Source organism: Salvia splendens, chromosome 6 (assembly GCF_004379255.2).
Source record: "Salvia splendens isolate huo1 chromosome 6, SspV2, whole genome shotgun sequence".
NCBI lineage: Eukaryota > Viridiplantae > Streptophyta > Magnoliopsida > Lamiales > Lamiaceae > Salvia > Salvia splendens.
The window spans coordinates 4,609,072-4,624,738 of record NC_056037.1 but is presented as its reverse complement, the minus strand read 5'-3'; the positions used below and the strand labels follow the sequence as shown (position 1 = coordinate 4,624,738).

Sequence of the window (15,667 nt, the reverse complement as noted above, 5' to 3'; positions counted from 1 at the left end):
TGAATTTTCTTGAACTAAATAAAAAATTACCCAATACAACATCAGTTAAATAAGTACAGTTCAGTACTCTTCTTTCCCTCTCCTCTCTTCTTCGTTTTCTTTCTCTCCGACAATTTCTTCCGCCAACACAGTAAAAACAAGGTTACACTCTGCCGCACATACACACCACACGCTCTTCGTCTCTACTGCTTCTTCAATATTCATTTATTCTGCTTTATCAGTATCTATTTCAAGTTACCTTTCTTTTGCTGCATTTCTGTAAAACTGCGTTTATTATTGGGGAATTTTCTCTTTTAATCATAATTTATTCTGAATTCTATTCTAATTATGCTTTTGCTTCAGTATTTGGCCCCGGTCATGCTGATTAGTTGGTGTCCCTATTGGATTAAGCTGTATAATGTTTATTTGTGCTATCATTTGTTTGGGTTTTCTTCTTTGACTTGCTGGTTATATTTTCATTGAGTTTGACAATTTCTTTGTGTTAGTTACCTGTTGGTTCAGCTCACTCTGCTGACATTTATTTGAACATTATTCTGTGATTGCCTTATGTAGATTAAGATTGGATTTAATGGCTTTGTTATGATAAGAAGTAAATGAAGGTTAAATTATACTTACTTGGTGAAGTAGATTCAGCTTTTATGTTACTGAGTGCGAAATGAGCGAAAAGACGTTGGGGGGAATTGGTTCCAAATTAGGATTGATAATGAATCAACGAATTTTGCATGTTGAGTTTGTAATTGCATATCAAAGCAGTCATCTCTTAGCTCAGAATGCTTATATGTACTATCATTTTATATTTGGAGTTTGCTTCATTTTGTTTGAGTCTGATGAAAGTGACCAACGAAATAAATGGGTTCCATGCTGAGGGATTAGTGATTTCTTTTCATGATATCTATCATAGTTTCATTTAGATTCTTTGATGAGAAAGGAACACATTCACATTTATTTTGTAAAATATGATAGGACTTAGGAGCAACCGTTCAGGCATTACATTTCACAACTGACTGATGACTGCAGAGTCTTACTGTTTTCATTTTGTTTAGTGCAAATTTTCTATATTGATATCTGAGTTACTGAAATTTTCACTGCGCAGATGAAGTTAGAGGGAATAGAAGGATCCTTAATTTTGATCAAGCAGGGCGCGGAGGCTGTAAGTTGAATTGAATCCCGAACCTTGTTAAAATGTTTGTTCACTTGTTGCATCTTGTTAGTGTCTATTGTTGTATGTTAATATCTGATATTATGTTGTTTTTCTAGAGGGTGTTTGAGTCGAATTTTGTTGGTAGAAGGTCGGTCATTAAGGAACGGTTTTCAAAAAAATATCGGCATCCGTTGCTGGACTCAAAGCTGACTCTCAAACGTCTTAATGCGGTTAGTTAGTCTTCAAATCAGAGATCACACTGTAGCACTCAATTCCTTTGCCATTTGCGTGACTCTCGCTGAATCCTAGAGCAGGAAGCTCGGTGCTTGACAAAAGCTAGAAAGCTTGGGGTCTCGACTCCAGCCCTCTATGCTGTTGATCCTCTGCTACATACTCTCACATTTGAGTATGTTGAAGGTCCTGCTGTGACAGATGTATTGCTCGAATTTGGCTTGCATGGTATTGTTGAAGAGCGATTAGATGATATCGCAACACAGATCGGTGATGCCATTGGGAAACTACATGATGGTGGCCTGATCCATGGTGATTTGACAACATCAAACATGTTAGTTCATAACGGTACTAATAAGTTGGTAGGTCACTAATTTTTCTTTTTTGGGTGTGCGTATATTTTGTGGTATCCTTTCCATGTTGTTTATTTTGCTAACTTCTTCTTCAATGAATTTGCTGAATATTACCAAAGGCTCTCATCGATTTCGGTCTAAGCTTCACTTCGACACTTCCAGAAGATAAAGCTGTGGATCTCTATGTTCTTGAAAGAGCATTGCTATCTATGCACTCTTCATGTGGGAATGTGGTGAGTAGTCATCGTTTTCAATGAGAGTTAGTGTTCAAAAATGACTTGAAGCATTGAATCAAATATTTTTGTTCTATGCCATTGCTCTTTTAGCTGAAAAAAGTTTTCCTAGATATTTGGCTGTGTAACATGCATTTTAAATTTTCCTCAGTAGTGAAAATGGTACTACTCAAAAAGAAATTGTTGGGTTACTAAACTTTGCTGTGTAGTGATCATTGGGAAAAGAAAATTTTAACTAATGTTGCCAATTTCTATTTCATCGTCTCTTCTAGATGGACCATATCCTTGCTGCATACAGGAAATCCTCAAAGCAGTGGTGTGCAACATTGAACAAGCTAGCTCAAGGTACCACTTCATTCATGCTCTGGATTATCGTATCTTTTGCTTCCCAAAAAGCAATATTTGATCGATTATATATTTCTGGTTTCAGTGCGACAAAGAGGAAGAAAACGCACAATGATCGGATGAGCTCTTCGCCCTTCTGTCCACCAGGTAAGACTTGTAAATATTATAGTGTGTTCATAATGAATTGATATACCAATTGATTAGTGGGAATTTGAATGCAATATTTGATTTTATCTTCTCTTGAGTTTTTCTCGATTGTTCGATATTTTATTACCATTGAAGCATACAGGTTATGTAAAAGTCCTCTGTGATTTTGGTGTGCAGTGATATCATAAATCGTTGGTTAAAAAGGATTTGAAGGAATAGCAGAAACTATGTGGGCTTTACATTTTACTAGTAAACTTATGCTTTTGGGTATGAGGTGATGTTCGAAACTGAAAGCAAAGACATTAGTTTATCATTGGCTTGTAAGTTTGGATTGGAAATTGTAATCACAATTTTATTTAATTGGTACATCATTTTTGTATCGTATTTCCTCATCATCCTTTTTTATGTTTGTAACTTCATTAGAGATAGATTTTACCTCACCACGCCCAGGAGGAAAAAATTCGGTTAAAATATTGATTTTTATTCAGAAAATTAACCAAGAGATGGTGTCAAATTATGATAAACTTTTTAAACGAAAATTGTAACGCTGGTATTTCTTTACAATTACCCAAATATTGAGACATTTTTGTTAAAACAGTGGGAAAAAGTTGATTATTTTGTCCTAATTTTTATGATATTTATAGAATTAATTTAGGCATATAAGATTTAGGTTGTGAGAGAGTGGTTGCACTGGTCATTAAGTTAATTACAAAATGAATGTTAAGGATAATGAGGACGTTGCTTGTTTACAACTTTAGTAAGAAATTACTATAACCTGAATATTGGGGTAAATAATGATTTAGGTACAAGAACTACACACTGATACAACAAAACAAAGCTACATTCACATTACTACAAACATAGAGAAGAGGATGCCTCACAAAACAGAACTTCTCTAACTGATGCAAATAACTTTAAAAGGGACAAGTACAAAAGAATCATTTCTTTGGACAAAACTGTTTCTGCAACTCAAAACACTGATTCTGCAGTTTGACGAGCAGACATAGGCGCCAACTCCAAGAACGCAACCTCTTTGACATAATACAAACCAGGCATTGCTCGATCTTTTCCGGTGTGCATTGCCATAGCAAATATCCACAAAGCCATTCTGGATACAAAAGAGTGGGATTTTGAATATGTCCACTAAATATCCTTCTCATCCAAGATTTAACTGTGGCAAATTCGGGGGATAACAGCTTATCATATTTGCCCACAGATTCGCGAGTGTAACAAAGCACTGCTCATTTCCCCACGTTACGATCTTCAAGTCTGTAAAAAAGATTAATCGAAGAAAAATATTTTAGCAGAACACCTTAAAATTTAAACCCCGTGAGCTTGGAGGCTGATGATTTTAAGCAAACAGCTTCAGTAATACGATTATAATGAAAATAGAACATTCGGAGCCATGCTTAAGTATTCTTCTATTTATCCTTGAACATACATGAAAATATGTCCTACACGACAATTTCAGGTCCTAATCCAGTTTGGCACCTTCTATCTATACATAATACCACTATTTTCTGAGAATAGTGTTGTCATCCAATATGGAGTATTCAATTTTGAAACAAGCTCAAAAGATTAAAAAAAAAAAAGACCCTGCATTTTTTAAGAGGAAAAATTGATGATTTCAGAAGATAATCGTAAGACTAACAAGATACATTCATGCATATCACACAAAGAAGGACACTGGTGAGTTTGGTAAAGCAAAGAACTAAGATGTTCGAGCTAAGTTTGAAAGTGTTGTGTACCTGGCACCACTCCAGCTGTTAGGAGAGACAGCCAACACCTAGATTCTTTTTCTGCGAAAACATAGTTCTCAAGCTCAAGTACATCTAGACCAACGATATGTCTGATGGACTTGAATAATGATGTCTCACTCAAAGTAGTTGGCGCTGATACACTTGCAAGAGCTTCTTCAAGTCTGGAAGTTGACCATACAGCATGGCATTCCTCTAGTAAGATATAGATAGAAGGTGAATCTACTGAATTGGATAAAATCCAAGGCTTGAAAAGTTTGGCTGAAGCTCCAAGAACTACAACCACCCTATATAACTCTCCAAGGGCCAAAACAAAATTCCTCCCTGCAATCAGAAAGGAAGTTTAGCCTTATTCGTCATCGATGAAACACAATAATCTACTATCAGCTACTCCCTCCGTCCCCCAAAATTCGTCACCATTTGACCCGGCACGAGTTTTAATAAATGTAATAGAAAGTGGGTTGAAAAAGTTGGTGGCATGTGGGTCCTACTTTTATATATTAGTTTTATAATAAAATGTGAGTGTGAATGAGTTAGTGGAATGTAGGGTCCACTACCAAAAATGGTAAAAGTGAAAGGTGACAAATTTTTAGGGACGGACGAAAAAGGAAATAGGTGACAAATTTTCAGGGACGGAGGGAGTACTTTATTTTTATTACTGTAATCAGAAAGGCTAATCTTGTGCAGTGGTTCCTTTCAATGTGATAACAAAGCATTTTATAGAATTTACCTTGAGGTTCAGAGAGAAATTGGCTATGGACACGTTTCATCAGTGCGTCGTTCCAAATTGAGGCACCGTGCCTTAATTCTTGAGCGCAGACAGATATCATCTCAGACCATAAGGAAAGATATACCTTTTGTTCTTCCTGCGTTCCTATGTTCAAGATCTTAAGCATCGCATTTGTATGTCTTAAGAGTCCAACATATGATTCCAGATCCGTCTCCACCTATTGTCCATCAAATACGTGAGTGGCCGAAAAACCAGGAGAAAGAAAGAAAATCAAAGGACAAAGCTCAGCCAGTTCTCAACTAAAATAGAAAGGCTGCAACTAAATCTTCCAACATAGGATAACAAATTAAAATATAAAATCCAGCCATACTATGAGTGTTTGATATTTGTGCAGATAAAAATCTATATACCTCCATAATCATATTCAATCAATTGAACTTTTCAGTGGTACAATGCTCATAAGTGACAGCTGAAAACAAAGGAACAAACTACATACAATTAACAACTTCTGTGATAAGTGATACTCTGACTCAAGTTGCTGAAATTGAGGCTCCAGCAAAACTTCAGCAAATTCATGTAGATGACTATCTCTTGTATTGTGATCCTGAAAAGCACCTTCTTCGGCAAGTTCATTACCGAGAAACTACAAGAGATTGAGGAAATCAGTCACCAATCACTCCATAATATTTGCAAAACACAACAGGGTTAGCAAGTGATCAACAAAAGATACTTGCACAAAGGCAAAGTGCAACCCTGAAGAGACACTTCTAGAAACTTAATCAAGAAATTAAGTTTACATCAACTAAAAAGCATCCCCTTTTGTTAACAAAGTAAGAAATTCTGTTGGACTTCCACCTGGTAAAAAAACAAGCCTTTCCACCTGGAAGACAGCTGTCTGATTCTAAGCCTAAGACTATGGTGATGATATAACCAATGGGTAACACAACTATGCCATACCTTGGCTAATTTCATATTTACATATATGTAAGAAATATGCACCTTCACAGAAAATATTAAGGATATTCGGCAAAATAAACTTTTAATAATCAAATCCAAAACATAAAAACAACCATGGAAAAGGACTGGTAGATCATTCACCTGGAACACACTATCAAAAGATTCAGCTCTTGCACCTTCAACAGAAAGGACAGCATCACCTTCGGCATTCTAATGGGAAAAACAGCAAATCATGTAGAGTTAGTGGAGGAGCTTAATGATGGCAGTGAAATGCATGTGAACCCAAGTTCATTTTCACTTCAGAAGAAAAGCATATAATAACAGTAAATACCTTTAGCCCGTCAATATGATTTTTCCCAATAAAGTACAACTCTTCCTTCAATTTTAAATAGAAAGCCAAATAACCATCCAGCTTAAGCTTTGATGATTTGCTCATGTATGCATCTCCCGCGCTAGTAAGAGAAGCCTTACTATCAAATCCAATTTCTGAGGCATCCTTGAAATCCCATGAACCATCATCATCATCATCATCATCGTCATCGTCATCGTTGTTATCATCATTATCTACCAAATCGGAATTTGAAACTACACTCGGCAGATTTAACTGACTTTCACTGAGGTTATGCTCAGCTTTTATAGAAGAAGTCTGCTCAGCTTGGCTGTATAAATTTGATATCATATCACGGATAGAGTCCACATTGCCAGCAATATGATCACTTTTTTTTGCAGGAATAGACTGGTGTGAAAAAATATCTTGAACATCTGAGGAACTCCCACTTTCTGGCTCTTCATCACCAAATATGGAGAGGGGAATTGCTCCTCTGTGATGATTTAAATTTGTATCCTTCTCCTGCAAAGTCAAAATTCAAAACCAGTGAACAAAATATATGAAAAATAAACCTATCTAGGAAATAAAGGAACCAAGCCTTCCAGTGTGCAAGGTCGGGACAGATTAAGACAGATTTTGGTTAAAGATATTAAATTATTATGCTTAAAATACGGAGAAGAGTATAAATATGACATAACTAAGATAGCCAAAACATCACCACTGAAATCCAAGGAGAGAATTGGATGAAGACAGTCATGGGATTAAATACAGGTCATTATATATATAATCATCAGTTCAACTGAGGAACTCAATTTATCATAATCAAGATTCAAGAAAGGCATGAACATGGAGGGAGCACAGACCAGTTTAATGAAAGCAATAATTAAAAGGAAGCAATTAGAAATTGATTAATCAGCCAAAGATCACTGCCTAACCCCTCACCCCTCCATGATTAATCATTTGCTAATTCTAGTATTTGTTAGAGTTGCAAGGCATTTCTTGGTAGTACAAAGAAAGTATGAAGTTAATCTGGTAAAAGACGGGTTTGCATGTGAGATAATTTGTGCCTTCACCTGGACTTTTTCATGTGAAGTTTGCACTGCATCAGTAACAGGTGAATGAATACCATTGATAAATAGTTCCTGAACCAAGATTTGTGAGTCTATCAGGCACAATACTATGATATAGGCATTCAGAGTGACAAATACAAAACAAGAGTAACTTACATTTGGCTTTGGTCCAGTTTTTGAAGAAGCATCACTAAAATCTCCAAAATCATCATCAAGTTCCTCAATCCCATAGTCACCTCCAACATTATTGTTCTCAATAATTGAGTGTCCGTATGAAGTAAAAGCATTTGGAGTAGATGAACTTGGAATACCAATCAAATCCACTTCCTGGGAAGTGGTAGAAATACTGCTTGGGTTGGCAAAAAAATCAACTGGTTCATTTGAGCTTGCAAAGAAGTCAAAGGATCCATTAGGAGTCCCAAACAAATCAAGTGATTTAGTTGAGTCAATGCCAGTCCCAGAGAGATATGGACTACTTTCAGAAGCCTCTGGCGCCATCAACCCGACCTTCAGACAAAACCCATCACTTTCAGCAAAGTAAACGTGGAAGACAATATACAGTTTTCCTCAAACATATACAGTTCATGATGTAGACTACCACAAGTAGCCACATTTTATGTAATTGAATTAAGCTAATTCCACCTATTCTACAGATGATTAATACCAATTGTCCAAGTAAGAAGTTAAGATCATATGCATAGGGAGTAAAATATAAAGTTCATTTCGTGGCTTTGCAGTATGAGAATCTTGCTTACATTATTATTCACATCTTGAGCCTGAAATTCCGAGTCTGCATCCTTAAAGTCCCACTCCTCATCATCATCATCATTAATGGCGGTAATAGAGCCATCCGATTGTTGCTTATCACCATTCATATCCAAATCTAAATTCAACTTCAACACATTTGCATTTTCCTTTTCAGGAGATGTCTTCAAATTAGATCCAAGTCCATTAAACTCCCCATTCCATCCGCCAAAGAGGTCCTCCTCCTTGCTCGGATCCGACATATAAGAGTTAAAACTGAACTCCACAACATCACTCTTGCTTGCAAGCTGATTATGATCACTCAAAACCAAATCATTACTCAGCTCCACATTTTTCATCTCAGGAACAGCTGATTCTGCAGTACTCTGGTTCGCACTCGGATAAACTCCATTGACAACTGAATCATCCTTAACAACCAAATCACGGCTTTCATGCTTGGTCTGTGAATACCTATCGTACAGATCGGCAATACTAAAACTTTTTGTTTTCAACACACCATTGCCAGCTAAACCTAAACTGACGCCTCCTTCAGAAATTCCATTGCTCTTCTGCCGATTCAAATCCACAGGAACAGCCAAATCACCTGCGACCGCCTCCTCCTCCGCATCTCCAAACAGCGAAAGCGGCAGAGCGCCTCGCGGCTTCATCCACGAAGCCGGCGATGCAGAAACATCCGATTGATGATCTCCATTCACAGCAGTTCCCGATTGCGACGGCGGTTCCACGAAATCGCCCCACTCGTCGTCCTCGTCTTCTGCGGCGGGAGCGGGCGACGAATTTGGCGCGGTGAATAGAGAATTCGATTGGAAGGGAGCGAAAGAGAAATCTCCGAACGCATCATCATCGTCGTCCTCCGCCATATGGAGAAGGACGCGTATCGATTGCGCCTCTTCTGTTCGATTATAATCCTTGAAATGAAAAAAAGGTGTGTTTGCTTTACGTTGAAAGGCACTGAGAAGATGGATCTGCCATTAAAATGGATCCTTCACCACGCTTAGCTTTTTTGTTTCTACTGCTAACGCTGCATATTTTATTGTTATTGTTGTTTTTTACTCCGTAATCAATTTATTGACATTTATTCTGAAATACTAGTAAAAAAAAATTATTTTGTTCTACCTATAAATAAAGATCTTTTACATTTTAAAAATGTTTGATCCTTTTCAGTAAATAAATTATTTTAAGGAAATGTTTTATGAAGAATAAGAAAATATTACCATAAATTGATAAAATTTAAAATTCATTGTAAATTCTATCTACAATCGGAGTAAAAAATCTTGTAGTATTAAATTGGATTATGTTCATTTGTAAGTTTTAAGGAATAGAGACGTTGAATTATTTACTTTAGTCGGAGATTGAATATTTTTAAAATGAATGATATAATTAGGTTAATAAGATAATATTACGATATAAATTTTCAGTGTAAATTATCTAGCCCTACCATCGAAGTAAAAATCTTACTTTAAGTTTGACTACGTTATATTTTTTTGAGTTTAAAGGAATGTAGAACTATTTTCTTTATTCGGAGATTGAAAAATTCTAAAATGAATAACTTAATCGGATTAAAAACATAATATTATCATAAAATGATACTATAAATTTCAGTGTAAATTATGTAGATATCATCAAAAGTGTGCATTGTCCATCATTTTATAGAGGTTAGTATACGGATAAATGACTAAATGAGGAATCATAGTGTGACAGTGTGACTTTCAAGCAAGAATATCAAGACTATGTAGAGAACGTTTAGGAAAAGTCGGTTGGTGATATATCTGTGTAATTCATGCTATAAAATAACAATGAATATTTTAACTACTACTACCTAGGACTAATAGTCTAAAAATATTCACTAATTATAAACCAGTTTGAGTAGCTACTATAAATTTAATTTAAATGTGATGAAACATGATTTTTTAATATACTGGGTGATCTATTGTATTTATTCTGCTACAATATTAAAAATATATATTAGTGTATTTGATACACTTTAACAGTATATAATTACTTTAATCTTTTTCATTCTGTGTGGTATCTAATCAATTTCTAATGTCATTAATTATTATTTTAATACCGTTGATTTATAATTTAACTTGTTTATACATTGGCAGTACACACAGAAAATTTATGCAAAAAAGTGTAGAATATTTAAACCTATTTTAATATACAATACTACAACAGTCCCTATGTTTCATAAAGTCTTCAATAAATAAAATATCTAAAAGATGTAGATTTAGTGAAGAAGAATATGATGTTTTATACTCCTACTACTGTATATTTTGTAGCGACATAAATTTTGTTTCAGTCCCCAGCCGCGGATTTAGAAGAAGAGAATGAATGACTGCCCGAAGTGGCATAGCGCAGGTGGCAACGGAGGGGCAGATCTTGCTGTAATGCAAAGAAGAAGAGAACGAGCGACTTGGGCCTAACGAATTGTCTACGGGCTATTTTAGAGAGCTGTGACGAGCCACAAATTTGAAGTTTGTTTGAATGTTGGGTTGAATTTATTGGGGCTGATTATTATTTTGCATGCCAATTAATTTCTTTACATAAAACAAAATTTAATGTTATAATAATGCAAAATACAAATTATTAGTATTATTAATTTATTATTGCGTCCTATTTTTAGAAATAACATAATTAGATATTTAGAACGCAAAATGATAAGCAGATATTTGAATGAAAAAAAATTGATTATTTAGTTACTTCGATTACAATTAAAACTAATTTGAAACGTTTTGAATCTTCAAAATAATTAGCAAAATAAATAAACTCGACACGACACCCGATGAAAATTGTAAATTTCCAATTAAAATTGCTAGCAATGTTACATAAAAAATTGAAATGGAACTTTGTTAATAAACAAAGATACACCAAGTTGGGTTCCTGAAATTGTTTGGAGTTTTACAGCTTGTCTTTTATCATATTTTCTGTGATCCCAACTAGTTGGATCAGACTGCTCAGTCAATGCATTTTATTATTATAACAATAATACTATTTTTTTGTTTTCAATAATTTTATTTTGTGGTGGGGTGGAGGACAGTATATCTTATCTCTTGATTATATTTGCGTCTTCATGAAATTCAATTCATATTCTGTTTTATAGGAGTATTTATTTTAAATCTCTGGCATAGTCGCATAGCATGTCTGCTAAGATCCAATCACCTGTAATAAAATATTGGATTATGCCATAAGCTATATTGACTGTGTATTAATTACTGGATTAAGCAATAATCTATTGACTAGTTGAGTAGTATTAGTAATACTCCCTTTGTCCCATTTTAAGTGGATTTTTTATGTAATGTTGTTTGGTAAATTAAGTGAAAAAGATAAAGTAAAAGAGAAAAAAAATAGAAAGAATAATATTTTTAATTACTTGGAGTTGGAGCGAGGGAGTATAGTATTTTCAATTACTTCCCAAGTCAAAATTGATAGTCTAAAGAGTAGAGGTAAACACTACACACAGATCCAAACAAAAAAGAAAACACACACTGACACACAGCAAAGAAAGCAACTATCCCAACGTCCAAATCCTGCATGTGCACAAAACCAAATAAATGGACTATCTCTTTCAGAATTCAGCAATCCATCCAAAGTAAAGCTGTAACAAAATAAATAATGCAACAATCCAAAACATTTGCTGTTTCTTGCCATAAAATATTCCATGCTGTCACGGACAATATTTGACCAAACATTCAAATCAAACATATCCCATTTCCTCCTCATAAAACCAAGAACTAACCAACCCTACTACTGCATACCATTAAAACTTGATAAAAATAACAATCGATCATAATAATACTAATTCATGGCAAAACACAACCAAAAAATTTACATGATACTACAACTATCAGTGTTCTCATCACTGAACATATGAGCATACTCCCCCGTGGCCGGCTGCGGCGGCCCATATCCCATGGGATGCATCGGGGGCGGCCCTCCGTACCCCATGGGCTGCATCTGTCCGTAGCCCATGTGCGCGGGAGGCGGCAGCCTTGCATTCGCCATCGGATGATAGGCCGCCTCATGACCGTGCTCGCGCTGCTGATTCATCTGATTCATCATCATCATCTGTGCTATGTATTGCTGCTGCTGCTGCTGCTGCTGGCTATACGGATTCCCCTGTCCCGCCCCCGGGAAGCGGCTACCATTCATCGCAGGCATCCCCGCCACCGCCGGAAAACCCCCCATCATCTCCATATTCCTTCCACCGCCACCGCCTCCGCCTCCTCCTTTATGGTTGGCTTTCATTTCACCAAAACCATGCTGTTGCTGTTTACCTCCATGGAAATTGTCTCCACCTTTCTTGCTCCAACCATCATCATCTTTCTTCCCCTTTTTAGCATCTCCCAACTCAAATCCACCACCCTTCTTGCCGCCGCCATCCTTTTTCTTGCTCTCACCCTTCTTGTCCGATTTTCCCTTCTTTCCGCCGGCGGCCTTGCTCAACATTCCTTTGAAAAACATATCAATCCCGCCGCCGCCGCCGCCCTTCTTAGCCTTCTTCCCCTCTTTTCCACCACCACCGCCTTTATCCAATTTATCCCCTTTACTCGGCTTCTCTCCCCCTTTCAGTGGCTTACTATGCTTCACATCCTCAAACTCATCCTCGAAATCATCCTCATCCTCATCAAAGTCATCGGAATAATCATCATCATCATCATCGTAGTCATCATCATCAAAGTCATCCTCATCTTCCGGCAGCTCGAATCTGACCGCCTTCTGCTCCTTGGCCGGAGCTTTCTCGCCTCCTTTCTTAAAAGGAAGCTCAACGAATCCGTTCTTCATCTGGCTGTGGTGGTCGTTTCCCTTCTTCTGATTGTTCTTGTTGAAGTTATCCAATTGCAACTTCTTCAGCTGCTCCTGAGAGATCTGAAACGGCATCGCTCCACCGCCCTTCTGCGGGCCCCACAGCTCGGCATGCTTGCCCGCTTTCTCCAGCTTCTCGATCAGGCTCGCCGGATCCGCGTTTCCCGACACCATCACCTTCCCCTGCTCCGCATCTATACTCACCTTGTACACTCCTGCATTTTTTCCAATAATTTTTCACCCTAATTCCCTTCATATTAAAATAACACTCCTACTAAATACAATCACCTTATACACTCAACATTTTTTAATAAAAACAATCAAAAAAAATTCACCCAAATTTCCTTCAAATCAAAATAACACTCCCACTAAATACTGTAGAATACATTTTTTTCTAAAAACAATCAAATAATTTTTCAACCAAATATCCTTGAAATCAAAATAACACTCCTACTAAATAAAATCAATTTATAATTTTTTTTAAAAAAACAATCATATAATTTTTCACCCTAACAAATCAAAATAAGAACATACCATCAACCTTCTGCAGCTTCTTTTTCACCTTGTGCATACACCCCTCGCAGTGTATATTCACTCTTAGAACACATGTCTGCACAGATGAAACAGCTGAATTTAGAGAGAGAGAGAGAGAGAGCATTAAACATAAATTAGTACTACTAGTAGTAGAAGAAGTAGAAGAAGTACCTGAACCTTCAACATATCCTGTTTGCTCATGGCGACCTAGGAGTAGAAGAAGATGGATCGATAGGACAGGGGAAATCTTTTCTTAAAAAGAGGAACTTGTCTGAAAGAAACTATTCACCGACTCACTCTCTCCAAGCGAGAGAATGGTTGAAATGCGATAAAGGAAGAGATATTTATGGAGATATGTATTTTACCGAGCACCGGCCATTGATAAAGAAGAGAGAGAAACACCAATGCAAGTCACCAAATTTTGTATGACTAAAAATTAGTTTATTTGAAAAAAAAATAGATTTATTTATATATTTAATTAAAATATATGGATGCATATAGTGCATGAAAATATTGTGATCATATATTTATGATTTGTGTATAATTTTTTTATTTTTTTTAACCATAAATATAATTAGTGTGTGCTTTAATTTAAATTTAAAATAAGGTTATTAATATAACCATATTTTAGTGGCACGGGATTTCTTTGCCGTTTTGTGTGAAGTTTTAAAACATGCTAAACCTGCTGTTGACTGAAGCAAAAGCAGCAGAGTGTTTCATTGCCATTTGCTTTCATCTATCCACATTTAAATGGGAAAACAATTCTGCAATTATTAACTTTTCTTTTCCATTTAATCTTCCCAAAATCTATCAAATTAAATTATATGCATCTTTTTTTCTACCTAAAAAGAAATTAAATTATGGAGTAATTAAGTAGGAGTATTTTTTTTCATCTATGAGTGTGTATCTACAAAGAAATTTAATCTCATCGTGTCTCGTGTTTTACACACTTCAATGTTGTGTACTCCCATTTGACATTATAAATAATTGGAGAGAATATACAAGGATGACTTTAGAAAAAACTATAAAATGTGGAGATTTTGGTTTGATAAATAACTTTAAATTCAGTTTGAAATCTAACGAGTTTTAATTTTATTCTCGATTAACATATATATTCATAAAAAAAAGACATTGCTTAATAGAAATGCATATGAACAGTATAACCTAATTTTTTTTTATCATAAGATAGTTAAAGAAAATATATAATTTATAAGTAATCTATTTGACTGATTTTTAAAATTGTACTCCCTCTCCCACTGTCCCATGATAAAAATCATATTTTGTCATTTTGGTCAATCTCATAATAAATTCATATTTCACTTTTATCATTAATGGTAAGTAAGCTCCACGTTCCACCAACTTATTTCACTCACATTTTATTATAAAACTAATATATATAAATGAGACTCATATAGTACTAACTTATTCAACTCACTTTCCTTTACATTTCTTAAAATTCATCTCAACAAAATAAGATTCTTATTACGAATGGAGGAAGTATCAAGAACTTGCCACTATACCAAGAGAATCTTAATATTTAGCTTCTGCATGATAGAATAGGTGTTTTATATCATAATTTTTTTTAACTTATGCTTAGCAAGTTCTTTTCTTTTTTTTTTAAATATTTTCCGGCCAAATTGCAAAAAAAAAATCTCAGTCAATTCGAAATGATAGTGTATTTTGGCCAATCACTGCGATGCCTCTAATAAATCATTTTAATTACTTTGGTTATGCATATAAGTCGTCTTTTTAGCCATTTTAGAGTAATATTACACTATTCGTACGTTTTTACTCTAAATACTCCTAAAATTAAATTCTCCAATTAACTTCTTTTCCAAAAATTCTAAAAAATCCAAAAGGTATCGAGATCGTCAAAAGGTAATTTAAAAATTAAAGAAGACGTGACTGCTCTAATTCTGAATGCGTGATGGAAATATAACTAATTAGTGGATTGGATGTCAAATCAATTTCTCTAAAATTTCTTGTACCTCATTATGTGAATCTAATGAGTTTCAATTTTTTTCTGACACAATATTTACCAAAATTTAAAAACTCTTCGCCGAATTATAAAGATGGATAACAAGTATGATTATAAATTTGACAAGCAGTACTATGAAATAGCACAATAATTGAAATTATTTATCAGAGCATGTTCATCTCAAATTACTAAAATTATTTGGTGCGTAGAGACAATTTTGCAACTTTATGAAAGTGGGTAAGAAGAAAGCGACTGGAGTTGGGCAGAAGGCAGGACAGCAGCCATCCCAATAAAG

General features: G+C 35.3%; 3 protein-coding genes across 4 annotated transcripts; 1 reads left to right on the top strand and 2 right to left on the bottom strand.

Annotated features, from left to right (window-relative positions):
* The first annotated feature begins 26 nt into the window (after window positions 1-26).
* On the top strand, window positions 27-2,834 carry LOC121806429 (EKC/KEOPS complex subunit bud32-like). The gene is made up of 8 exons (XM_042206469.1): window positions 27-141; window positions 1,094-1,150; window positions 1,258-1,371; window positions 1,456-1,734; window positions 1,845-1,958; window positions 2,231-2,303; window positions 2,389-2,450; window positions 2,628-2,834. Exons 2-7 carry the CDS (start codon window positions 1,094-1,096, stop codon window positions 2,424-2,426), a joined length of 675 nt encoding a protein of 224 aa, XP_042062403.1. The 5' UTR covers window positions 27-141; the 3' UTR covers window positions 2,427-2,450; window positions 2,628-2,834.
* A 374-nt stretch (window positions 2,835-3,208) lies between these two features.
* On the bottom strand, window positions 3,209-9,083 carry LOC121808546. 2 transcript variants are annotated; one of them, XM_042209097.1, is made up of 9 exons: window positions 8,048-9,083; window positions 7,449-7,799; window positions 7,296-7,364; window positions 6,226-6,744; window positions 6,036-6,104; window positions 5,434-5,580; window positions 4,938-5,154; window positions 4,199-4,531; window positions 3,209-3,719 (listed from the first exon to the last, which is right to left on the bottom strand). In XM_042209097.1, exons 1-9 carry the CDS (start codon window positions 8,915-8,917, stop codon window positions 3,607-3,609), a joined length of 2,688 nt encoding a protein of 895 aa, XP_042065031.1. In that variant the 5' UTR covers window positions 8,918-9,083; the 3' UTR covers window positions 3,209-3,606. The 2 variants fall into 2 exon arrangements, with proteins under 2 accessions (XP_042065031.1, XP_042065032.1); XM_042209098.1 differs by lacking the exon at window positions 5,434-5,580.
* A 2,584-nt stretch (window positions 9,084-11,667) lies between these two features.
* Window positions 11,668-13,750, bottom strand: LOC121810057 (heavy metal-associated isoprenylated plant protein 32-like). Its single transcript, XM_042210951.1, has 3 exons — window positions 13,566-13,750; window positions 13,395-13,470; window positions 11,668-13,075 (listed from the first exon to the last, which is right to left on the bottom strand). Exons 1-3 carry the CDS (start codon window positions 13,593-13,595, stop codon window positions 11,883-11,885), a joined length of 1,299 nt encoding a protein of 432 aa, XP_042066885.1. The 5' UTR covers window positions 13,596-13,750; the 3' UTR covers window positions 11,668-11,882.
* Window positions 13,751-15,667: the final 1,917 nt, after the last annotated feature.